The sequence below is a fragment of the Anopheles moucheti genome, chromosome 3 (genome assembly GCF_943734755.1).
Source record: "Anopheles moucheti chromosome 3, idAnoMoucSN_F20_07, whole genome shotgun sequence".
NCBI classification, from domain to species: Eukaryota; Metazoa; Arthropoda; class Insecta; order Diptera; family Culicidae; genus Anopheles; species Anopheles moucheti.
The window spans coordinates 12663188-12687294 of NC_069141.1; the positions used below are offsets into that span (position 1 = coordinate 12663188).

A 24107-nucleotide genomic window follows, 5' to 3' on the forward strand; every position below is an offset into this window, starting at 1 on the left:
ACTGAATTAAGGAGTTGTGAGGAGTGAATTTTTTTACTTCAAAAGGCATTTATTACGCATTTTATTGTTTTCTATATAAAAGAAGCCGCCAATATATTTGATCTATAATATGCATAAAATGGTAAAAACGCTGTTCTTATGTATAGCATATTGCGCGCTAGGTTCATAGCTAAGAAACCAGTTGTATATAGTAAATGAAATCTCATTAAATATGAACGCTAAGGAAAACACGGTTCATGCGAACATCTCTCTCTCTTTATCAGCTGTACTACATCTCAATATTTATAACTAAACAGATAACAAACAAAAAGGCGCAGGAGGGGACGGTTGGGGATTATAAGATATTGCGGGGTTTGCTTGCGTGTTACCTTTTACGATAAGTCGCAAGCACAATGTAAACAATTACACTGGGAAGAAGGAGGTGGACAATTATCGTGAAACGCGCGTGGACGTCCACTTCAGTCACGAGATCCACACTAGAAAGTGTTTCGTTGTTCATTTCTGCGAACGTTGAAGATCGTGTTCCTATCGAAACACACACACAGGGGGGACAGGGGTGGTTCGGAATGTTTTGGGCCTCTTTCGATTTTTCGTTGGAACCTTTCGTGAGGCAACCTTTATTATCTCTGCGTGGAGATGCGTGTTGTTTCGTTAGACAAACAATGTTAAATGCAGAATATATGCGAATGGAAAAAAACCGGAGGGGGATTGGGTTAAACGTGTGCGCGAAATAATCGAGTTAATTGAGATACGTCGTCGTGACTGGAAATTGAAACTTGTCCGTTCTTTTTCTGGTCTACTCACATAACAACACGGGGGATTGATTGCACATATTGATGAATTGGGGATTAAAAACAAAAAATAAGATTCTTAACTTGAACAGATCAATCGATAGCCCTTTTTTGTTTTTGGACCAATTTTGTGGAACTTTGAGCATAAATAAAACAACATTTAGATAAAAAAAAGAAAACATTACTTTGCCGCCGATACGCGCGCTAATAAGATAATTACATCTTTCAGTTCGATGTATTCTCTTGCTCTTCTTTTCATTTCTGCTGCCCCATTAATGTCCGTCACTCTATTGGTGGCCTGGTTGGACGGCCCCACGCAAAGCAGTACTCGCGAGATTATTCGATGGGAAGGCCCGATTAGAGGTGCTCCAGTTATCACGCTCGCTTGTGTTGCTCCCATTGATTACACGGTGTAGCATTTGCAGCATCGTTTCTATCTGGCAGCGTGGATCAATAGCTTGGAATATTATTTTTAGCTCCGGCTGGGTGTTAGAGCGCTTGCCGCTCATCGGCACCGGTCAGATGCACCGGGCAGCGGAAGCTTTGACCGCTAGCGGCTGCCTCCAGACCTTCGCCCGCGTACGATAAGAGCGGCGAAATTTCGCAATCAAACGATGCGTCGGCTGCATCAAGCACTTCGGTTGCGCCCGCATTGATAAGCCATTTCCGATGCAATCGGTAAATGTCGCCCCGCACACTAGACGGGCAGTCGATGCCAGCCGTATCCGCATTCTTCAGGGCGCTGAACTCTTCCTCCCGTCGGCCCTCCAACGCCACGAACGCTTCCGCCAGCGGAAATACGTCAAAGATAAACTTTTCCATCTTGATGCCGTTCGGAGCGCTTGGCTTAAGCCGTTCACCGGTGGCCGGATCAACGTACGGTATCTTCTTCTTGGCCACGTGCAGGGGCATTGTCGTGTCGGCAATCCGGCGTAGAAAGTGTGTGGTGAAGAAGTGATTGCAAATGTTGCCCGCATTGAACGTTAGCTTGCCATCGGTCGGATTGCGTCGGTTGGCCGTTTCGGTCGAAAGCTCACTGTACTCCACCACCTGGTACTTTCCCTTTACCTCACACACCACACCGACCGCTTCGTCCGGCTGTACCTTCTCGATCACCTTCACGCCACAGTCGGCCCCCTTGCGGACGCAGTACCCGACGAAAACCGGATCCGCCACCTTGATTAGAATGTTGTCCACGCTGTGGGCATGCAGGTACTGTACGCCCGCCCGCTCCAACTCGTCCAGAATGCCTTCGTCCTTGAGGGCTCGGTAAATGCCGCCGTTACCGTCGGGGGCGGTGGCCACTTTCCATTTTTCGTCCAGCAGTATGCGACCTTGGAAATCAACGCACGGAACACTGCGCTGCCGGAACAGTCGAACCTGATCGGCCGGGAGACCAAAGTAGTGGTTCTCCTTGAAGTAGTCCAGCGTTTCCGTGTGCGTATGCTCGCTGGTCATGATGTACCAATTGATGCGACCCTCGCCTCCGGCCAACTGTTGCAGCTTCCGGATGCGTTCCGCTTGCAGCTGGAAGAGCGGTTTTCCCGACGGAAGGTTCACATTGTACGTGCCTTTCGGAGCGGTCGAACCGAGCCGTGTGCCTTGCCCACCGGCCAACAGAATAACGCCCACCTTTCCCAGTCGGATCTGTTCCAGCCCCACCTGTCTTAGGTTTTCCAGTTCGCTCTCAGTAGCCTCAGCCACCGATAGGTACCGTTCTCGGGCGAGCGGTTTTAGCAATTCGTTTAAATCTTCCTTCGTCGACGTGGCGGTTGCCATGGCACGACGAAATGCTTCATCCAGCGAGGCACAATCGACGCTATCGGACAACGAATCAAGCAATCCTGTCCGTTGAACCTCCGTCAGCTCTTCCCAGAACGTTAGAAGATGGCCCTGGTCCCATTTGGCCAGTTGGTCAGCAATCGTGGCGTACCTTTCACCCATCCCGTATAAAAACTTTCACTCGCACTCGAATCTGCGACCGTATCGTTGCACAACGGATGCTACACTACAATGAAACCACCATCCGAACCACACTGTCCCGGCGTGTGTTGCAGCTGCAGAGGCGCGACCAGTTTTGTCTGTGTGGCTTTCAAGTGGCCTTTGAGGGGGTGGACGCGGGAACACGGAAACCGATGATGACGAGTCTCGGTTATGCTATCTCAACATGACCAGGACGCGCCTATTCTGTTTCACTCACGCCAACACAAAACAGCACCAGCAACGTTTGCCAGTCGGTGGGAGGGGAGTGTCTGTGAATGTAAACAAGTTTCTGGTAGGCTCTAGGCAAAGGTCCCCCCAAAAATTGCACAACAACTGACGGATCCAGTTTAGTGAAAGGGCAACCAGCAGTACGATGCCACGAAACTGGATTAGGGTTCCGTATTGCCTAGCGACCAACCATTCATGGTGAACTATGATTTTAAACTTATTTTTATCACAGGAGAGACACGTTTACCAACAACACACTATTGACAGCCGCGCTGATAACAATTTTGACAGTTCGTCCATTCAACACACAACAGTGGCGTATGGAAAAAAACGCTTCGACTGGCGTAATTTTGAAAACTGTTGAAGAATGGGTTTAAAGTTCCTAACATAGTTGTCCATAGTAAACATAGTAAACTTCTTAACACAGTTGATTTTTTGCCCAATTTCTCTCACGTCAGCGATTTTCTTTCCTTCAAACTTCCAAAGTTATACATTAATTTCATTGCTATTAAATAACGTTTATTGCCATAAGTAATATTCAATTAAAACTGCACATCTTCCAATGGTTAGCCCATGCTTGATGGCGCGACCACGGACATGGTGCCACGGTGTTAATGAAAAGAAATCGAAAATCAAACTTCACCCATGTGGTGTCATAAAGATGCAGAATAGCAGAGAATAGCGATTTACTTCTTATTGCCCTTCTTTTTTCCACTTCCGGCAGGAGCAGCCACCGGAATACCGGTTAGAGTGGCCAACTTTTGCTTCAGCGATAGCAGCAACGATACCTCCGGCTGCCAGACGGATTTATCCGAGTTGGATTCTTTCAATTTGCGCACCTTACTACCTTGCTGAGCGATTTCCTCTTCTAACGCTTTTACATCTGCTGGGACGGCGTTGGCCGTTGCAGGTGTCGCGGCGGCTGCCTTTGTCGTCACCGCCTGTTTCGCCACATTGCTCGTGGAAGTCTTTTCTCCCGGAGCTGTTGGAGCACTTTCTGAGGTGCGCGGTTGACTCAATGATTGCAGCTGCTTCTTCAGACCGAGCAGAATGTCCACTTCTGGTTGCCAGACAGATCGATCAGCACCACTAGATTTAATTTTGCGTACTTTGGCTGCTTGTTCGTCGACTGCTTTTTGGGCGTCTTTCAGCGAAGTGAAGGTTGCTGGAGCTGATGGGTTTGGTGACGCGGGAGCTTTACCCGGTTGCTGTTGCTGTTGCTGTACTCCGCCATACTTTTGCTTCAGTTCCTCGATACGGGCATCCTCGATCTTCGTGAACAGTACTGCCGGCTTACCGATCCTATGACCGGTCGGTAGTAGAGTCCGGATCAATGGTTTTCTGGAGCGTTAAAAATAAGCAAAAAAGGTTAAAACAAACGCCCACAATAATTCGTCTGTGAATGCACGTACTCGGAGTTAATGAATCCGCCACGAACATTAAGCTGACTGTACATATTTCGAGCCGTCGTAGGCATAAAAGGAAAGATAAGCGTCGCTAGCAAACCTGGAAAAGGAAACAGCACAAATTAGATACATAATGCAGAGAACCATTACAATGTCCCTACTCACAAGCAAAGTTGCAGCACAAAGCAATTACCGTGCCAGCACGGGCCTTCTGATCATCCGTTCCCTTCACCTTTACCCACGGTTCCTCCGACTGCATCAGCTGGTTGCCGTAGCGAGAAATCTGCAGCAAATGCCGAATACCATCCCTCATGCGGGCCTTCTCCATCTGGTTCACGTATCCCTTCAGTTCACGATTAATCAGCGCCAGCAGCGTATAATCCTCCTCGAGTAGCGTCATCGTCGGTATGGTGGAATCGAAGAACTTCTCGCAAAACACCAGCGCTCGGTTGAAGAAGTTGCCAAGATTCTTTAACAGTTCGCTGTTGTTGCGTGCCTGCAGGTCGCTCCAGCTGAAGGACGAATCTTGACCTTCGGGCCGAGCGGCACCGAGATAGAAACGCCACACATCCGCCGGTATGCCCGTATCTTGTGCATCGTTGCCAAACACGCCTATACCGCGGCTCTTGCTAAACTTGCCATCCTCATAGTTGAGATACTCCGTGGCCATGATGTGCGACACCAGCGTGTAGCCCTTATCTGCGGCCAGCAACGAAGCGGGAAACATGACCGAGTGGAACGGTACGTTATCCTTCGCCATAAACTGATACAGATCGACCTTCACACCGGTGTTGGGCGTGTCCGGTTGCCACCATTGTTTCCATTCCTTGCAGTAGCGACTGGTGATGGAGATGTACCCGATCGGAGCATCGAACCACACGTAAAACACCTTGTTTTCGTAGCCCTCGAGCGGAACCGGGATCCCCCATTTAAGATCGCGCGTAATGCAGCGAGATTTTAGTCCTTCCTTCAACCAGGCACGTGTTATTACCCGCGCATTGTGTGTCCATCCAGACTCGGACCGATCCACCCATTCCCGTAGTGAAGGTTCGATCTTCGGGAGATCGAGGAAAAATTGGCTCGAGTCGCGAATGACCGGCGAAGAGTTGCACATCTTGCAGCGTGGTCGAAGCAGCTCGATCGCATTTACTAGCTTGCCACAACCGTCACACTGATCTCCGCGGGCATCTTCATACCCACAGCCTGGATGAGGACAGGTTCCTTCCACAAACCGATCCGCCAGATAACGATCGCACTTCTGGCAGAGCAACTGTTCCACCGATCGCGTTTCGATGTATCCGGTGGCGTACAGATCCTTGAATATTTCCTGCACGATCCGCGTCTGCTCGGTGGTTGTCGTGCGGCCGAAGTAATCGAACCCAATTCCAAACCACCGATAGATCGAGTTGTGGATATCGAAATACTTGTCACAAATTTGCCGTGGGGTAAGCTTTTCCGCTAGGGCTTTCGTTTCCGTGGCCGTACCATACTCATCCGTACCACCGATGTAGAGCGTGTTGTACCCACAGAGTCGTGAGTACCGAGCGAAGATATCCGCCGAAAGGACACATCCGACAATGTTTCCCAAATGGGGCACATTGTTCACGTACGGCAGGGCGGATGTGATGAGATTATTCTTCTGGCCCGATTTGGGCAGTACGATCCTCGGCTCATCCCGAACCGCACGATCGTCCACATCGCCGAAAGCAGAACGAGCCGCCTCGATCTCTTCCTGCTGCACCGTTTCGGCAATGTTTGCGGACGTGTCGGCAAGTAGCTCACCTTCGAAATCGGCAATTTCCGGATTGAGCACAATGTGATGCAATCCACCATACCGATTGCTGTGCTGAAGTGACGCAAAGCTGAGATCCTTCAGCGGAAGCGAGGCCAGTGCCGACTGTACCTCGGGAAGGGCCGAAATCTGGCGATACCAGCGCAGCAGATTGTCGATATTGACCGCTCCCTTGAGTGTACCATCGGGAGCGAGCAGGCTCCATACCGCCACATCGGCGCTGTTGATTTTATCGCCCGTCAAATACGCGCTATTACTGAGACAATCGTCCAACATTTTTACCAGCGTGTTCAGGATCGGTTTCGTGTTCGGGTCGGCCCGTGTACCGACAGCCATGTTGTGGGTTAGCGCCGGGGCTAACCGCTTCGAGGACCATTCAAGCCACTCGTCACGCTGCACCACTGCAGATGCATCCTCACCCGGCAGTAGGTATTTAGCCGCCACGTCCGTCGAAAACAGCTGGACTCCACTGTCCAGCTGAAGGATGGGCAGATGTTTCATATCTCCCAGAGCGGGATCTGTAGATGATTAAACAAATAAGTAAAATTGGATGAAAGCCGGCATTCCATACGGCCAGAAGCATTACTATTACATACCACCCAGCATAACATGCTTAACCTCCACGTTGGTTTTGGCCAAATTTGCACAAATTAACAACTTCAACCCGAAAGGGTTACCGGTGTTGGTGTAGATAATCATCTTGCAACCGAACACTTTTTGTGAACTGACGGAGAAAAGATCTCGATCTAGAATGCACCGGGATTATATTCCTGGCTGGTTATTCCGAGCGCAAAATCGAAAAGTCCCAAGTCGAGAAAATCCCAATTCCCGTTCCAAGGTGAGGAGAACGATTGTGCGTGCTAACTGTCAAAACACGAGGTGGCAGTTGTTTTACGCCGGCGCTTTCCCAATGACCACAGGGTAGTGCTAGACAGTGGTCTATTTCATATAGGACACATAGAAATTATGTTCCATTTTAGAAGAAACAGCAAGATTAAATTGCGTAACAAAATGTTTTGAACTATGCGAGATAAAAATCATAAATTGCTTGGTCGGAAAATCCCCCTGTGCGAACATTTGAACGAATTTTGCTTGAAAAAATGTTGCTTAGAAATGATTTATTTATACGAACGTATGATTTCGTTCAATTTTTCACGAACGAAAACACATTGACATTTCACCATGTTGACATCACATCGCACAATCTAAACAAAACAAATGGAGAACGATTAAATTACGCGTTTTGGAAGGGAAAAATCGATAAATACTGACCAGTAGATTTGTTCAATTGCAACAATTTCAGGTGTCGAATCAAAGTGTCGAAAAAGTGCATGCTACTATATCTGTGATTGTGTTCTTAAAACACGCACCCTCCTCCGGAACAACTCTTCCCTAAACATCCGTACAGCACTTTGGCAAAATGGGAGAACGCAAGGGACAAAACCTGTACTATCCACCGGATTACGATCCAAAAGCCGGTGGTCTAAACAAATGGCAGGGAACGCACGCTTTGCGGGAACGCGCCCGCAAAATCCACCTCGGCATCTTGATTATCCGGTTCGAGATGCCGTACAACATTTGGTGCGATGGGTGCAAGAACCACATAGGCATGGGTGTGCGATATAATGCGGAGAAGAAAAAGGTCGGCATGTATTATTCCACGCCCGTGTACCAGTTCCGGATGAAATGCCACCTGTGTGACAATCACTTTGAGATTAAAACTGATCCACAGAATCTCGATTATGAGATTGTTTCCGGTGCGCGACGGCAGGAAAATCGATGGGATCCGACACAAAATGAGCAGATCGTACCGGAAACGAAGGAAGTGCAACGCAAGCTGTTCGACGATGCTATGTACAAGCTGGAACATGGAGCGAAAGACACGAAGGCGGCTGAGGAGGCCAAGCCCGTGCTGGGGCGATTGTTTCAACGTAACGATTCCGTTTGGCGAGATGATTTCGAAGCAAACAGTCGGCTACGGGCACAATTTAGGGTGAGTAGAATAGTTGTTAGTTATGATACGTAACTAATCCAGCCATTGATAAAAATATTTTTATTAATTTCTGTTGCAGACACGGAAAAAGGAGTTGAAACTTCAAGAGGAAAAGGACAATGCCTTGCTGGTGAGATCCAGCCTTGCGGTATCCTTGCTGCCGGAAAGTGATAACGATCGACGTATGGCACAACTGATGCGTTTGCATTCATCAAAAACGATACAAGAGAAAGACAAAGAACGGCGCAACGCTATTCTTAATCGACCCGTGCTGCCCTCGACTTCGTCTTGCAAATCAACAATAGTCACCAAGCTAGAACCCAAAAGTTTGGGTATCGTAAAACGATCAGCAACTAGCTCTGGAAAAGAATCCTCCAACCATTCGATGGAACAAAAACGGCCCAAGGTGGCGACAATAGTAGCTCCTGAAACTAATGATGAACAACCGGATGCATCCAAGACTGAGGGCGAAATCCGTCCTCAATTGCTGCTATGCAACTATGGATCCGGTTCTAGCGATAGTGATTAAAAGCAAAAACTACAAATATAACAATAGATTAGTTTTTTTACATAGTTTATCTTAAAATAATTGTGTTATCTTTTTGTTTGATTTAAATTTAAAAATAATATCCCTTCCCTGAAGAAATTGAAACATTCAATTTGACATGACATTTCTGTGGCTGTCAAAAACAGCCTGTGTTGTGTGGCTGTACGGTGTGTTAATGTGTGCGTGCAAGTACAACAAAAAGTCACACGGTCAGTTCGCAGAAGTGAAAGACCATATTCAAAGCATAGGGCCAAAGACAACAAGGGACAAACGATATTTTAATCCTTTAAAACTCGCATTTTCATCGTGACTAGAAAGTAAAACTGTTCACAAAGTGTAAAGAGCTAGCATTTTCTGAAGAATGCCATCTAGTTAAACCTCTCCGGTTGTGGCTATGTTTCGTACTCGGCTCTTACGGGGCTTTACATAAGTAAGTCCTCCTGAATGTGGTGTGTCACGGGTATTGTCACGAGATAGGAGGAGGTTAGTGGGGTATGTGTTTTAGTAAGTACGATTAAAAAGCGTTAGTTGCGGCCGATAAGCGGATAAAACAGGTCACATTAAACATCCAGACCAGTGGAATGGTCTGTATAGCAACACAAACACATCGTAGCAAGCGTGGAAGAAAAATTCAATTGATTTTCTCCACGGCAAAGGCGCGATGCCAATTGCCAGTGTGTCGTGTTGGTAGTACCTAGAGCTAATGGATTCGGGAACCAAGTGACGGATCGTATCTTGATGGTGGAATCGGGCAGTAGAACAAACAGTACTGTTCCACATAACGTCGCGAGTGGTCATTTGGAAATTACAGAAAGGGTGACCATTTTTCAAGTGCGGCTTCAATCTAGTGCTCGGTTGTTCGGTGCAGTGCGTATGAATGGTTGCTATCTAGTATTATTCGTTGCCTCATTTGTAAAAGGTCCGGCAATGCAACCGTAAATAAATGTTCATTGGTTCCTCTGTGTTCCAGGCTCAGGTTACCATCACCGTGTCTCAAACGTCCATGAAAGTTTGCGCTTTAGCGCCATCTCTGATCATTCGAGAAAGAGAGGACGCAAAAAAGCAGTCAGTGTGTGTTGAGTGTGGGAAAGTTAAGCTAGTTTGCCTTTGCCGTGTGTAATGTTGGAAAGTGGCCCTTTTTTTTCGTCTCCATTCATGTAAAGGGCAGTTGGTGCGTTTTCGTGTTCGTGTGTGCGTTCATATGTGCATATTCCGTTCGTTTGTGCGCGATATTCCATACTTGGGTGCCAGCGAAATTGTGTTCCTTTGCGTAAGTTTTTTTGTTTCTCCACCAACCCATCTGTGGCAGCATCATCGTGGTAGATAGGCGAAATGGCGCTCTCATCCGATCCGTACGAGCAGAAGCTGTATCATATGTTCCAATCGCACAGTATCGGCGATGGTACCGGCGGACTCGATCGAGATTCACTGATCAAGCTATGCCGCACACTGGAGCTGAAGGAGCGGGGCCATCTGCTGGTCAAGTGTTTGATGACCGGCTGCAAGACACACGTCAGCTTCCGTGAATTTCGCGAAGGTCTCCTGCATATCCTGGGCGGTAACGAAGAATCGATCGCGGCTGCCAGCAACAGCACCGAAGTGGACGCTACGTCCCCAACGATAATGGCGTCCAACAACAAAGCGGAGGAAGCGTTCGAAGTGCCACCAGGTAAGAAACAACACCGACAGGGAATTTGGCTAAAAATTACCATTCTCCTCCTGCAGCGCTTCAGCTGGTCAATGCTACCCTTTTTTTGCACCCTGAATTCCCGTTCTTCAGGGTTCGGGACCTTCCAACATGCAAATAACGCCATCGTCGCACCCGTCGCCATTTGGGAAGTAGAAAGTAAAGGCAAGGAAAACAAAAACATCAAATGCGAAGAGATCTAATTACGGTTGCGGCCATAATTAACGCTTGAGCTCTAACGCCAGGCATCTCTGTTCCGCTCCCTAAAATAATATGGGAGCCACAGGCGGCAAAGATCGTTCAACTTTACGGGTTACGATCGTACGAAGATGATTCGGGAAGGTTGCTTCCCAAGCGGAAGAGGCATCTTTTTTGCTTCCGGATGAAACAAACCTTCAGCTTTAGCAGGCGGTGTGCGGTTCATAGCAACCGATCGAAGCAACGTTTGTAAAAGTTACACTGCCTAGAGGATGTGTTACTTTTGTGTTTTCCCCTGTTCATTGCTTTATCTTGCACAAATCCGTTAAAAAAGACATGCGATTAGATAAAGAAAATGACATCCCGAGTGCCATTCATCATGGTATCAGTGTTCTAGAAACATTGTGTACCGTCCCGTGTCCTTATCTGTAAAAAAACCTAATGTTTTGTTTTACCGATTGAGAATGCACCACATATAGAACGAGATATTTATGACTGACCGTCGAAAAGGAAACTGCAATTGTTCCATTGTTTGCGAAACAGATGTTTGATAAAGAAATTAAGAAGTAGTGTGCTCAGTGCAGTATTTCTTAATGTTATATTATTATTTATTATTGAATTGAAGAAATGACGAACATCACATTCACTACCTTGGACTGAACTTGAATATAATTATTTGAATCATAATTACCTGAAAGAGACAGTGAATCCTCGACGGGTTAGGGCAATATACACTAAAACCGTTGGTTTAAAGCCGTCGCTGGATTTGGTCCACCGTATCTGTCTAATGGTTGATGATATCTGCGCGAGTTGAATTATCCACTGCTTATCGCTCCCTTTGATACCGTGAATTCTTCTGAAAATAATAATAATAATAATAATAATAATAATCGGATAACATAGAAGCTGTTAAGTCCATGGATCAGTTGTACCAGTCTTGTCTGAGACATGTACTTTGATTTTGTAAACTGACAAAAACCTCGAGAGGAAGATGCTCGAGCCCTATGATCATAATATTCTTTTATGAATTATTCGAATCACTGTCATGTCAATGGAGTGACACCGGACTACCCATATTATAGCCTTTTTTAGTAGTTTTAGTGGTTTTTTAGTTAGTATCCATAAAAAGTCCAGCATATTGTTCTTCCTGATGACGGTGTTCGATCAAGACAGCTTTACAGGACTCCTGCAGCAAATCAGATCACACAGTTGAGATTTGAACCCACACAGAACGTGTTATTAGAACGTGCATGTTATGGACCCGGTAAAGTAGAAAGACTTCCGGTTCAAAAATCCAAAAAGCGCGAACCGGGTGTAACGATCGATGGACCTCGCATAGTAGATTCTTATCACGTTTTTACTACGACCCCCTTATGTCGCTGCTCGACCACTTCCGCTTCTGTGTCAGGTGCCCAATTATTCCATTCTTTCTGTGGCTTCGGTCACACTGTGGTTTATGGCTTCGGGGAAGGGCCGCTCTAGGGAGTTGGCCCAAGGGGGGGTGCAGGGATACTCAGGGAGCGAAAAGGGGGGAAGGTATTCACGCGTTTGGAAAACAGGGAACTAATTTAACTAAAAACGCCACGTACGGAAAAAAAGACCACGGTGAAATAGAATGGTCGGGAAGTTCCGGAGTGGTGAAGGAGGAACAATCGTTATCGCTGCTGTAGCCGAGCCTAGTTTCTTGACGGTGAACCCACTGAATATCGATCGATTAGCCCTGTGTTGTTGTTCGCCGCAGGGACGTGTTTTGGCCGGCAAGAGGCCGACGCTCGTCTAAAGGTGGGTGTAAAGTTAGGCATTAGGTCAACACATTCAACGCCCTTCCAATGCCATCGCCGTCGTAGTCATTGATGATGCAGATGAGAAACCCGCGGGGTTCAAGGATGTGCGTATCGTTAATAAAGGTTAAAAGGTGTGGCAGTTTGTCATAAAAGGCAACGAAGAATTGTGATTGTTTTTTGTTAATTTAGGGCAATATTTTTGTTGTCCAAAAAGCGTTTTCATTAGATAACGGTTTTGTCTACACGAAAGGCACGTAAACAGTGTTCCGTAAAAGTGTGTCCACCTTCCATCTTGTGTGTTGTTACGTTAAATTTCTGTCACGAATGCGGGCCTCACATATTTCGCTTCGTGAAGCATTGTGTTGGCGACAAACATCTCCGATGATTGATATCTCGACTAATGGGTTGAGATCGTTAAAAAATCAAAGAAATGAGTTAGACGAAAATTAAATTCATTTCACAAACGACATTAACACACCCCATCCAACTCCCATCCATTGAGCTTTAGCATAGTTTAGTGCAATTTATAACTTAAAAAAAGCTTCCCTCTCATTTGGAAAGTTTTTATTTGCCTGTTTCCCCCTGTTCACCTACGCTGGTCACTTTTTTAGGGACCCGCTGTTTGTGAATTGGTTCATTTCTTTTTTTTTGTCCCCTTTTGCCCTGTAGACATTTTGTAGCCATTATAAAGCTCGTAATAACTGTGACAATCCAACACCACCGGCACCACCATGCCACACTGAACCGTGCGCTTCGAACCGCTGCTGGCGCATTGTGCAAACTCGTTTGCAATCCCAGCCCCAACCCCAATGGTAGTGGCGGGGTTTTACTGAGCTAATCAGGCCCAACTCTCGTCTTTTGACTGTGTGTCATGTGTTGACTGTTCCGAGGGTGCAAATCAAAACAACCAACAAATGGACTTCATCAGGGTAGTACACGCTGGCATCTTGGATGACTTGAAGAAGACTACAAATGTAATAGAAAATTTTATGTCATTTTTTGACTACAAAAAGGTAGATTAGTGCGGATAAGTTCCATTGGAATCATACATAATTTACCATTCATGGATCGTTCAGGATTCATGAATCTTTAGAATGGAGATTCAGATTCATTCATACAACACCAAAAATTAGTTAGAACCATGAATCGCAATCATATTCCCGTGTCCTTTCCCTGTAATTCTATTTTTTTATCCAATAGTTTTGAAATGGCTCACGGTGACAACAAACCGGAACCGCCGGAATTGGTTGAACTTGATCCAATTTTGATTACTACCTACATAATGCAACAAGTAGCGCAATAATCAATAAACAGCAATGATGAGCGAATGAATGAGAGACCGACAACACACAACACGCTAACCGTGAACATATGCGAATGCCATAAATTTTGTCTTGTACGTACGAAAACACCAGAGCACCAGTTCCTTTTCGTTTGTGCAGGGCATTGTTTGTTATACAGGGCAGGGTTTGTTATACAAGTGGGTTTGGTTAAGATCGTAAATTCAGCTGACAGGTTAGTGTTATAATTAAACTATCTTTCTCCCAATTCTCCCAATAAAATCCACATTCTGATGGGTTGTTCATTAAAAACGATTCGTTATGTCGAAATTGCTCGTGTTTGCTCTTTTAGGACTCGCGAAAGAAGCGCAAAGGTGTTTCTGGCTGTTTCGTGCCCCAAAGAATCTGGTCCCACCGTCCACGCCAACATGCGCAACGAGATCTGTTTGATCGATGGTGATAACTGCTTTGAAAAGTTGAACCCGTACCCGTTCCGCGCCCACTAGCCACAACCAGCAGTAAAATAACCACCGAACGTTTGTATGTCTTATGACCTTAGTTACATGTCTCAAAGACACTCGAATGCAGCAACAAAAAAAAAGATTTTACGCGCGTATTAATAATTCAGTGCTGGGATCAGTGCACGAACCAAACCTTTTCTACGACCTTGAAGACTGTGTGTTTTATTTTTACAATCGTTCGGGTGAAGAAGTACCCAAAAACTTTTTTCGAGAAAAAAAATGTGTCTTATGCGACGCTATTGAAAAAAAAACACAGCGAGAAAAATGTGGTCTCTTAATAATTGCATTATTATGTTTTGGTTTTTCTTGGTTTGTGGTTTGGGTTCCCTACCTGTGTGCCTACCGAGAGAAGTAGAGAGAGAGTGAGACCAAGAGAGGGCTGGGAAAATGGGTGTACAATAAAATGAATTGAAAATGTAAAATTATTTTCCAACCCGCTCTGCTCGTACCCTGCTCTCGGTCAGGTTGTGTCTACTTGGGAAAAGCGTGTAGTACGGTTGGAAAATTAATTATTTGTGTGAAGCGTGTAAATACGTTCGTGTTGTTTTTTGTTTTGTCTTTGGAGAGCATTTGCTTGGTTGCCTTTGGGACCATCCGTACGTAACATTTGTGTAATAGTGATAATGCCCATACATACGGCGTTTGGTTTGGCGTTTAAAAGCGAGGTTTTAAGAGATTATGTAAGAATGAGGTAAAGCGAAGGTGTTGATATAGTGTAGGAAAAAAAAATCTCTCAGATAGATATCTTATTCTAAACTAGATGAAATGTACGTAAGGGAACTACGTAATTGGTCCTAAACTTGATCGTGATCATCCCCAAACCATGTTGAAGAACATTGAGCTGGCGAACATTATAGCTCAAACAAGGTTCGTCCGAATTTAACTTGCTCCACTTACTTTGAATTCCACTTAATATTTCCCGTCATCGTCATCGTTTCTCTTTAACCTAAATTCTTCAAATCGTTCTTCAATGCCAGCTTTTTTCTTTATTTTAAAATCCAAACTCCTGTTTATTTTTTCTTCAAAACAATTGTAATATTTTATTTTTCAACTAAAGCATAAGATCCTACGTACGATGACAGAAATTTTGATGAAGTTTGAGATAATTCTAAGGGGTTTGTTCTAATTCCAACTGTGCATCCTCCATCATATCCGCCAGGATCGGCTTTAGAATACATAGTTTCAGAGCTAGTTTAATTTTACGCCTTTTGCTACACTTGTAACCTGAAGTGACTTTGCGTTCTCTTCTTCACTAGCTTGGAGGTATCATAAAGCCTCTCTCGGTATGTTCTCTCGGCAACATGCTTGTTGAACTGGAACACAATAGTAATTGAATAATATTAATAAAGCGCCATTTATTGCGTTAACACGCATTGTTGTTCTGGTGCTTCTTCCTAAAGAATTTGTAGCTATCGAACGATATCATTACTAACGTCGTTGCATTCATTACAAGCGACTTGAACACACGATCGCACCGTGTTTTGATAGCTTTCAATTCTTTCCTTAAATTTAGCACGTATTTCAGCAGATCACGCGGCTGAGAGAGGGTAACCGCGATATGAAAAACCCCGCATAAACAATGTCATTACACCAATCAACACCTGCTCTGGCGTACGGACGCGCGCGCGCCTTTGTATACGTGAGTTCTACTGCATATTGTTGCCTGGCAGGCTTCGCCTAGTCACTAGACTGACTCTTCAAAAACAATAGTAATGTGTTGATTTGTTTTTATGACCCACCCAAATTTCATTGTGCTGGGTTTGTTGTGTTTTCTTCGGCTGACTGCGGCTACTCACACAGCTGCCCACCGACTCCGGTGGGGTTGGGTATGTCGCAGGGAAGATGCGTCGACTACACGCTCCCCAACATGGGCAATAGTGCGCTACTGTTTATTAGTAGTAGCTGCTGGTGTGCAGCGTTGTATATGACGCACTAAAAGCACCGTGTCCGCGTCCGTGAATGCACCAACACACTGCGAAACCGAACCGAACCCAACCGAATCGGAATGAACCGAACCGAGCGGACAGACAGACAACCACAACACCGCACAACAAGCAGAAACCAGCTAGGCAGTCAGTCAATCAGTCAGTTAGCTTGTCCGCAAGGTGTAGCAGCCGTGGCGCGCGTTCGATGCAGTCCTGTGGCGCAAACACATAGCTGCCACCGCAAGTTTGACGGGGTTGTTTTTTGTGTGTTCGCGAGAAACATATCGCACACCCCAGCGTCGTGGCGTGAAGAGTGAGAGTTTACCGTATCGCACGCGATGAGGAGCCAAAGATCTGACGAGGTTCAAGCTGGTGCGTGAACGCGAACCGCGTCGTAATCCATTCGACCTTCCGGGGGTGGTTTCGATAGTGCGCGGCAAGGAAATGTGTGTTTTGAGCTGAAATTTAAACAGAGGGAGCAAGTGAGAGAAAAAGAGAGAACTCTGAGACACGTTGTGTTTCAGGCAGCCGCAGGTGCTATTATGGAATGGTGTTCAAGCGTGGGTTTTTGTTAACAAACCAACACGCACCACGACTCGTGTCTTGGTTTCGTCATCGCTTCTAGTCCCCGCCCTGGTGCCGTGGTGCTGGTGCAAAAGGAGAAGGATTTTCTAGTCGATCTGTCAAAATGATTATTATACTATGTAATGTTGATTATCCGATCGCAAACAGTGGCACACTTGGATTGATTTGTGTTTTGTATTCCTTTTTTTATCGCAGACTCCGATCATCCAGATCAGCAGCAGCAGGAGCAGCAACAGCAACCACAACAGCAGTTTGTGGTGCAACAAATGGATTCATACTCCTCGACAGGTCATTCGATAGTTTCTGGCAAAAGTAATCACACCGATGGTGGTGCTAACGCTAACGGAAGTGTTGGTAGTAATAGTAGTACATCGGGAGTTTCATCCACATCCGGTTCGCCATCATTCCATACTACCGGGAGCAATGTGTCAGCGGGCAGCAACAAACACCGTGCGACAGCCCAACGCAGCTTGGCCTCAAAAAGCGTCCAGCGCAAGGTGGAAACTTTAGAGCAAAACCGTACCAAGGTGCACGAGAAGCAGAATGTTAGCCTTTCGTCGTTAATCGGTCAAGCGAAGCCACAGCACGACAAGAAGAAGACGTGCGATGACTGCGTTCCAGTGGTTGATAATGAATGCTTGAATCATCCAAACCGTGCGTTACAGCTAGCGAGGAACGATGCCGAGAAGCTACCACCGGAAGAAGCCACGTTAGATGACTCGTCGGATCGGGAAGTATCGCCGAAGTTTGTCGTCGGCACTAAGAAGTACGGTCGCCGGTCAAGGCCACGGGAGGATGTGAATGGACTCGATTCATCGTCGCTTTCCTCCAATTCGGACAATGAATCGGTCACGGTGAAATCGGTAGCGGGTCAATCGGCAACGAAAAAGACACCGGCGGAGCGCGATGGTGTGATCGTGGAGCAACAGCTGCCTGGCAGAACGCGCCAAAGTTTTATCACTGCAACCGGTACCGTTGCCGCCTCCTCGAAGGTGCAACGTTCCGCATCCCAAAGTGACATACATGGTTCGAAGCGACGACGCCCGATAGTTGGTAGTACGGGTGTACATCGGTTAAAACGATGTGCCTCACTACCGACACACCGGCAGCGTCCGGCAGTGGAAAGTAAACGGAACACCACCACGGTAACCATACGCGAGCAGCTCCACATGGATGATGAGCGGATCGATCAGAAGATCTACTTCATGAACCTGTCGGAGAATCTGCGCGAAATTTGGAACTCGCTGCTGCTTGACTGTGACCGCCGGCAGGGTGATCTGCTGAATCAGGCACAGCTGGAGGAAGTGTGCGAGCGTGTGGGTCTGCAGAAAGTGCCGGCTCGGTTGGCGGCCCAGGAAGTGTTTAACAAGCTGTCGTTGGAACCGAGCGAGGGTATCGGATTTGAGGAATTTATAGCCCTGCTCGAAAGCAATACCGATTTGCTGCCGATGGGTGAAACCAAGGAACTGCAGCTCGGCGATTGCGGTGGTTCCACCGCCGTTTCATCCGTTGTTACGGCCGAAGAAAGCACTTTCACACTTGCATTGCCCCCAGGTACGTTTGATTCGCTGTCGGCTATAATTCTTCCGTCTTAACGTGTTTGATTTCTCTCGTTTTGATTGGGGGACCACAGATTGGACATCGGAAATAGGATCACTGGCAGCTTCAATCATCATCGATCTGTGGGAATCAGCTGGTATAGAAACTCCGGGGAATTTGCTGCATGAGCTGGGCTTCAACCGGGACGTGATACATGTGGCGGACTTGGTGCAAGCGCTAGAGGAGGAACATCAGCGCATTATTAGTGGACATATGAACAGCAGTACCGTTAGCAGCATCAGCAATAATCCGTTCGACGATGCTGCACTTATCGTGCGGGTGAGTAAAATGATTTGATATTTAGGTTCCGAACAGAAAGCGTTTGTGATAGCGGCAATGTTTATATTTGCTCTTTTTGAGGGCCATTGCACAAACCGGATGACGAATGCGTAGGTGAATGTATAGTCGTTTCGTACCGTTGCATCTAACCCACACATCTTTAGTTGTCTGCTAATTGATCATAACCCGTGAGTGTCAATTGTCTTTGTCAAAGCATTGGATGTTGGCACTATGTTGGATGTTATGAATATTCATCAACCAGTTGGCCTTCCTTAAGCAACTGGAACTGTATAATTTATTTACATAGAAGCACAATAAAAAGAAGCACTGGGAATTTTGTGATGCTTAGAAATGTTCGCCTTTCTAATATCTTGAAAGTTATCTTGTTATGACTGTCGTTATGACTAATATGTGCATAAGATAAGAAAAGATAAGATAAAGGAAAAACTGTTGCTATTCTGGTACTGGTGGTGATGGAATTTATCGCAAATGAAAACAATTTGCACCTTTTCGCAATGGATTTTTGTTTGAAGCTATCAGAAACAAAGATTGGACTGTTTTGAGATTGGCTTTAATGCGATTACGCAGTTTTGGTTGATACGGATTTGGCTGTTGAGTATGATGGGTTTTTTTCAGTGGTTTTTATGGGCACAAATAAAGACACGCAATGATGATCTTCGTTCGTAATCACCGTTTCGCCGTTATCGTCATTCGATTGATAAAGCTTTCCTCCTTTTATCCCTCTCTTCTACGCCCATTCGCACCGTGTAGGCTTCGTTGGTACTGCATAAGGCAGAAGTGACCGCACTACGGCAAGCGTTCCATCAGCTGGTGGAGGAGAACAAGAAACTGTACGCCGACAACAAGGAGGTTAATCATCGGGCGCTGGTCCTTGCGCAGGAAGTGGATGAGCGGCACAATTCATTGGAGAACTCTACCCGTACGAAAATCCGTCATCTAGAGCAGCGGCATCACGAAACGGTCAAGGAGCTCACGTCGCAGCTAGCCTTCGAGCGGGAACAATTGTCGCATGCGAATGCGATGCTGGAAAAACGCATCCAAGCGCTGGAGCACGAGGAAGGAAAGCTGAAGTCGGAAATGTCCCGACTGGCGGAGGAAAATGATGAACTGCGCCAGGATCAGGAGAATCTGACGAAGGAGATTACCGATCTGCTGGAGAAAAACATCAAACTCAATCGGGATATAGCCGAGCTGGAGGAAAACAATCGTAACGATTATGCGGACGACGATGATTGTGGGTTTGTGCGCAAGGATAGTGAAGAAGTGCTGGACTTGATCGATCGGATATCGCTGTTGCAGAACGAAAATACTGGTTTGCGCGATAAGAACGATGAGCTGAGTGCCGAGATTGAAATGCTCACCGTGGAGCTCACCAAGTTTAAGCTCAAGCGATCCGCTGCGGTTGGAGACGATTTTAGTGTAGCCGCAGTAGGTGACGGTTCGACCAGTTCGGCTGCTATCAAGCGGCGTGGTGATTCACCGAGCAAAACGAGACTGTCGGATGAAAGTCCCCGGTTGGGCAAATTTCGTCGATGCAGCAACGAGAATGACATCGAATCGGACTCTTCGTCCGGGGACTGGATGGCCTTGCATTCGGAACTTGGACAGAGCATTCGATGCGCTGAGGATACGGCGGGTGCGATGCCTGCTAGCTGTGCAGAGCTGACCGGTGCATCGTCAGGAATTTCAAGCATGAACGAATCGTCATTGAGCCGTGACGATGAAATCAAAGCGCTGCGTACAAGAATCGAAGAGCTGGAGGTGCAGTTGCGGGAAGCGAAAAAAGAAATCAATGTGCCGCAAAAAGTGTTTGCCGTGGAAGAGAATGTCGCGGTTTCGGCCAGACTGGAACCATCCGTGGTGGCTCCTCCTACATCGTCTAAGGACGAGGAGTGCAAAAAATTGACGGCACGCTGCGAGGAACTCGAATCCAGCCTAGAGCAGATGCGCAAAGAGTACGAAGACTGTGAAGATTACTGGCAGGCGAAGGTGAACGATGAGCGCGTGTTGTACGAGGAAGAACAACGAATAAACGATGAAAAGTTCACGGAGCTGCTGAAGAAGGTGGCTGAATACGAGGAACAGTTTGCGGGCAATTCGAAGCTCGAGAAGGATGGCCGTCTGTCGCCGATCGATGAAAAGGATGGCTTAGAGCAGCAGTATCTCGAGCTGGAGGCCGATTTTGAGCAGGCCCAGATGGCGCTGGATGAACGGACGGCCGAAGTAGATAAGTTGCGCCGAAGGATACAAGACATGGAACAGATGCACAAATATCCTTCGGAGATGCTGCTGTAAGTCGGATATACAGAGTACGTGGATGCATGTTTCATAAATTATTTTTTCTCTTTCTCTTTCTCGAATAAACAAACGGCAGTTCTCCTTCGCCGCGTGTTGATACACCGGAGGTAGAGGATCGTCCAGCCAGCTCCCCGATAAGCTATCTGTGGAATCAAAGTACAATCCAGCGGCCGGTGCGTGATTATCAGAATCCCAATTGGCGTCCGCCGGCGGTTATCAATGCCATTTCAGAATGTGCTCCTGAGGCTGATGGCAAGTGCTCTATGACCGAGATGGCGGCAGTGCTGTCATCCAATTCAGCGATCGAAAAAGCCGATAGTGGATGTATCGGGGGTTCATCTACGACGGAGGTCGACGATTTGGATGGGTCCAATTTTGCTCGAGTTATTTCACCGATCCAGAAACCCATGGCTGTAGCAATATTTGATGGCGAAAGCTCTGATGCGAAGAAAGACGTCAGCCAACACTGCACTACCGTGGCCGTGTTGGATCAAGTCGATGCGTCCGATGCATGTTCAGTGAGATCGGCGCGCAGTACGCACAGTCTCGCTTCAACGCACAGCATGTAAGTGAACACACGTTTGGGCAAGCTGTTCAACCTTGAGCAATTAATGTTATATTATTGTTTTGTTGCTGTTTGTTTTGCATAACTTAACTCGTCCTTCTACTATCTGCAGCCAACATTCAGAGGGAAGTGCCAGTGGGATGCAAGCGAAGCATATGCGGTTAATGCAACTACAGTTGCAGGATGAAATTAAAGATCTTACCCATGAACGTGATTGTCTCATGATGGAGCTGCAGCAACTAAAAGAAGCGAAATCAGTTTTGGCACGATCGTACGCCAAAACAGCATCACATCCTAATCAGATACAAAAAATACAGAACCTAGAACAAAAGAACCGGCATCTACAGCTGATGGTTAAACAACAGCAGCAATACTCTGAATCCATATTGCATCGTAAGTGGCAGTGTCATACATACTGTTAGCAAACGACGATTGATAATCCGCATTGACCCTCTGTTCTGTCTGTTACAGAAATCTGGCAGCAGCAGCGCAGTGAAATTAACGATCTGCGCAACCGACTCGAAGCGCAGTGCATTGTCATATCGGACCAGGCGGCACGGCTCGCCAACAACGATATACTAGTCAAGGACATGTACGCGGAAAATTCTCAGCTCATGTTGCAGGTACAGCGGCTCGAGCATCAATGTAATCGTGCCAACTGGATGCAGCAGTACAGCCAGTCAAACTCGTCCTCGGGTAGTCACCACGGGTTGAGTGGTGGCATTATGCCAGGGTTGCCGTAGCGTCGTCTGCTAGCTGTCGGCACACATCAGTAGCGAAAAGGCGATGCACACATGAAAAGCCACTTTGTTGGGTGTTTTTGTTTGTTGTAAATCGATCATTATGTTTATCGGGCTAAGATTTTTGCCATTTGTTGTAGTGTTTGTTTCTCGCGGCCCCGCTGTATGCCCCTCTCCCTGATGTGCACGATGGCCTAATGTAGTCTCGTCATGTTTATACGGTTGTTTCTATAAATATGATCGAAGCTCGCTATTTTATATACTATGCTCTGTACTGTTTTTTTCCCATATTTTCTAAATCGTATCTACCTTCACGGATACCTTTTCTCTCGGTTTAGTTTTTATTGCAGTAAAACAGCAGGAAGCAGGACACACAAAACACACGCGGAATGTGTATCAAATTTTATTCCCTACAAAGCTTGTGTGTATAGAGGTACGTGTAATAATCATTTTGTATTGCCATTTACTGATTGGTAAATTTGTACCATTGCATAGTTCTCCGTTTTAACTGAGTGTTGTGTAAGATAGGCGCTAATAACATATACGTACAAAAGGGTTCCCATTTTTCCGTTTTGCACTCGTTCAGGATATTCGACGTCGAGTGGTTTCTATTTATTGAATGTGTTAGATATGTGAGATGTAATTGTTTGTAGTGTTGTGCTCAGTGAAAAATGAACTTGTAGCGCTGTAATGAAGCTAACAATACAGCCTACCTAATAAAACAAGTAATATTACCAGAATCCGTTCAAATAGCGGGAGGTAGTAGGAAAGACATTAGGAAACAACACGTAATTGTTACTAAAAGATCTGTGATTTGTAGTGGAAAGCATACCCGGCTAAGCAGCCAGTAAAAGCCACACACCGCAGCGAGCAGCTTGTTGACACGAAATGTTCTATAATTCGCCAGGAATTGTATGATTGCTAGAAATTTCGTTTCTATATGCACCCGATTCGTGGTTGAATGTAAACAGTTGCCTTAAGTTTTGCTTTGTAACTTCTGCTATTGCATCTAATGTAAACTTTTCAAACATGAGGCACTGATTTGTTTCCATTTATTTATAAATCAACGCGATCACGATTCAACCGATGAGTACTACCCTCTAATGCTAGGTAGCAGCTAAAATACAAGCTATCTATTCTTGTTAGAGTACGAAATAAGCCCATAATGTTGCAAAAAGGAAGGAAAAAAGACATACGAAAACGTGTAAAAGAATTATAGGCTGATTTTAGTGTAGGTATGTGGGTGGATGTAAAGAATTATACAACAAACAAGAAGAAACACCTAATCACAGAAGCAAAAAGGTAAGAAAAACTACAGACTTGGGTAAATGAAAGCAACGCGATATTCGTTACACCGAACAGTAAACCGTTAATGATAATTAACTCACACTAACACACGACGGTCCTAAAACTGAATACCATCATTCTAAAACGTAACTACTAAAGCAGGAAACAAGTGGCACAATTAAGGATTGCATACCGAACTAAATGACTTACAGAAAAATAAGACATTTTGTTACAGCATAACTCTAATCGCATAGCTATACACTATGAACCATATTGTGAAGATGGTTCAGTAGAAATCGTAGAAAACAACTGAAATATTTATTACCGATCCTGGGATAGCCTGAGACCATATATCTTGAGTTAAGGAAGTATGGGAACACACTGCACACAGAAGGGCGCGGTTTGTTACGTTTTCGTCGGTAGTTACCGGCAGAAAAGAATGATTGATTTTATTACACATTTAAACTCAAATTGTGGAAGATAGTCGAACAAAGTAAGATTATCGAACGAATGTTAAAATGTTATCATCCGATGATATTGCAATGATTAGTTTAGTTCAAGTAATTTATTATTAATTTTCAATTTATTTTAAAAAAAA

At 45.8% G+C, this 24107-nt stretch overlaps 4 protein-coding genes across 8 annotated transcripts; 2 read left to right on the plus strand and 2 right to left on the minus strand.

Moving 5' to 3' along the window:
• Window positions 1-60: 60 nt before the first annotated feature.
• On the minus strand, window positions 61-2868 carry LOC128300716 (UDP-N-acetylhexosamine pyrophosphorylase-like protein 1). The gene has a single exon (XM_053036880.1). The coding sequence runs from the start codon at window positions 2733-2735 to the stop codon at window positions 1281-1283; it is 1455 nt and encodes a 484-aa protein (XP_052892840.1). The 5' UTR covers window positions 2736-2868; the 3' UTR covers window positions 61-1280.
• A 637-nt stretch (window positions 2869-3505) lies between these two features.
• On the minus strand, window positions 3506-6979 carry LOC128301523 (methionine--tRNA ligase, cytoplasmic). Of its 3 annotated transcripts, none has more exons than XM_053038060.1 (5): window positions 6797-6979; window positions 4574-6718; window positions 4415-4508; window positions 4018-4343; window positions 3506-3975 (listed from the first exon to the last, which is right to left on the minus strand). In XM_053038060.1, exons 1-5 carry the CDS (start codon window positions 6897-6899, stop codon window positions 3689-3691), a joined length of 2955 nt encoding a protein of 984 aa, XP_052894020.1. In that variant the 5' UTR covers window positions 6900-6979; the 3' UTR covers window positions 3506-3688. The 3 variants fall into 3 exon arrangements, with proteins under 3 accessions (XP_052894020.1, XP_052894022.1, XP_052894019.1); XM_053038062.1 differs by having other exon boundaries at window positions 3506-3924; window positions 3997-4343; XM_053038059.1 differs by having other exon boundaries at window positions 3506-4343.
• A 472-nt stretch (window positions 6980-7451) lies between these two features.
• On the plus strand, window positions 7452-8722 carry LOC128304191 (coiled-coil domain-containing protein 130 homolog). Of its 2 annotated transcripts, XM_053041352.1 has the most exons (3): window positions 7452-8193; window positions 8273-8599; window positions 8660-8722. In XM_053041352.1, exons 1-3 carry the CDS (start codon window positions 7621-7623, stop codon window positions 8720-8722), a joined length of 963 nt encoding a protein of 320 aa, XP_052897312.1. In that variant the 5' UTR covers window positions 7452-7620. The 2 variants fall into 2 exon arrangements, with proteins under 2 accessions (XP_052897312.1, XP_052897311.1); XM_053041351.1 differs by having other exon boundaries at window positions 8273-8722.
• Window positions 8723-10004: 1282 nt separating this feature from the next.
• Window positions 10005-24085, plus strand: LOC128305519 (uncharacterized). Of its 2 annotated transcripts, none has more exons than XM_053042999.1 (7): window positions 10005-10409; window positions 16916-18274; window positions 18354-18598; window positions 19370-20910; window positions 20994-21482; window positions 21595-21875; window positions 21954-24085. In XM_053042999.1, exons 1-7 carry the CDS (start codon window positions 10073-10075, stop codon window positions 22223-22225), a joined length of 4524 nt encoding a protein of 1507 aa, XP_052898959.1. In that variant the 5' UTR covers window positions 10005-10072; the 3' UTR covers window positions 22226-24085. The 2 variants fall into 2 exon arrangements, with proteins under 2 accessions (XP_052898959.1, XP_052898962.1); XM_053043002.1 differs by lacking the exon at window positions 10005-10409 and adding an exon at window positions 16799-16839.
• The last annotated feature ends 22 nt before the right edge of the window (window positions 24086-24107 follow it).

Excerpts from the sequence above, each read along its gene's own strand:
- LOC128300716 (XM_053036880.1), bottom strand. The coding sequence starts at position 2,735 with ATGGGTGAAAGGTACGCCACGATTGCTGACCAACTGGCCAAATGGGAC.
- LOC128301523 (XM_053038059.1), bottom strand. The coding sequence starts at position 6,899 with ATGATTATCTACACCAACACCGGTAACCCTTTCGGGTTGAAGTTGTTA. Across the intron at positions 6,719-6,796 it reads TAAGCATGTTATGCTGGGTG|ATCCCGCTCTGGGAGATATG; the intron begins GTATGTAATAGT and ends AATCATCTACAG. Across the intron at positions 4,509-4,573 it reads TTTGTGCTGCAACTTTGCTT|GTTTGCTAGCGACGCTTATC; the intron begins GTGAGTAGGGAC and ends TTCCTTTTCCAG.
- LOC128304191 (XM_053041351.1), top strand. The coding sequence starts at position 7,621 with ATGGGAGAACGCAAGGGACAAAACCTGTACTATCCACCGGATTACGAT. Across the intron at positions 8,194-8,272 it reads GGCTACGGGCACAATTTAGG|ACACGGAAAAAGGAGTTGAA; the intron begins GTGAGTAGAATA and ends TTTCTGTTGCAG.
- LOC128305519 (XM_053042999.1), top strand. The coding sequence starts at position 10,073 with ATGGCGCTCTCATCCGATCCGTACGAGCAGAAGCTGTATCATATGTTC. Across the intron at positions 10,410-16,915 it reads AGCGTTCGAAGTGCCACCAG|ACTCCGATCATCCAGATCAG; the intron begins GTAAGAAACAAC and ends TTTTTATCGCAG. Across the intron at positions 21,483-21,594 it reads CTCGCTTCAACGCACAGCAT|CCAACATTCAGAGGGAAGTG; the intron begins GTAAGTGAACAC and ends TACTATCTGCAG.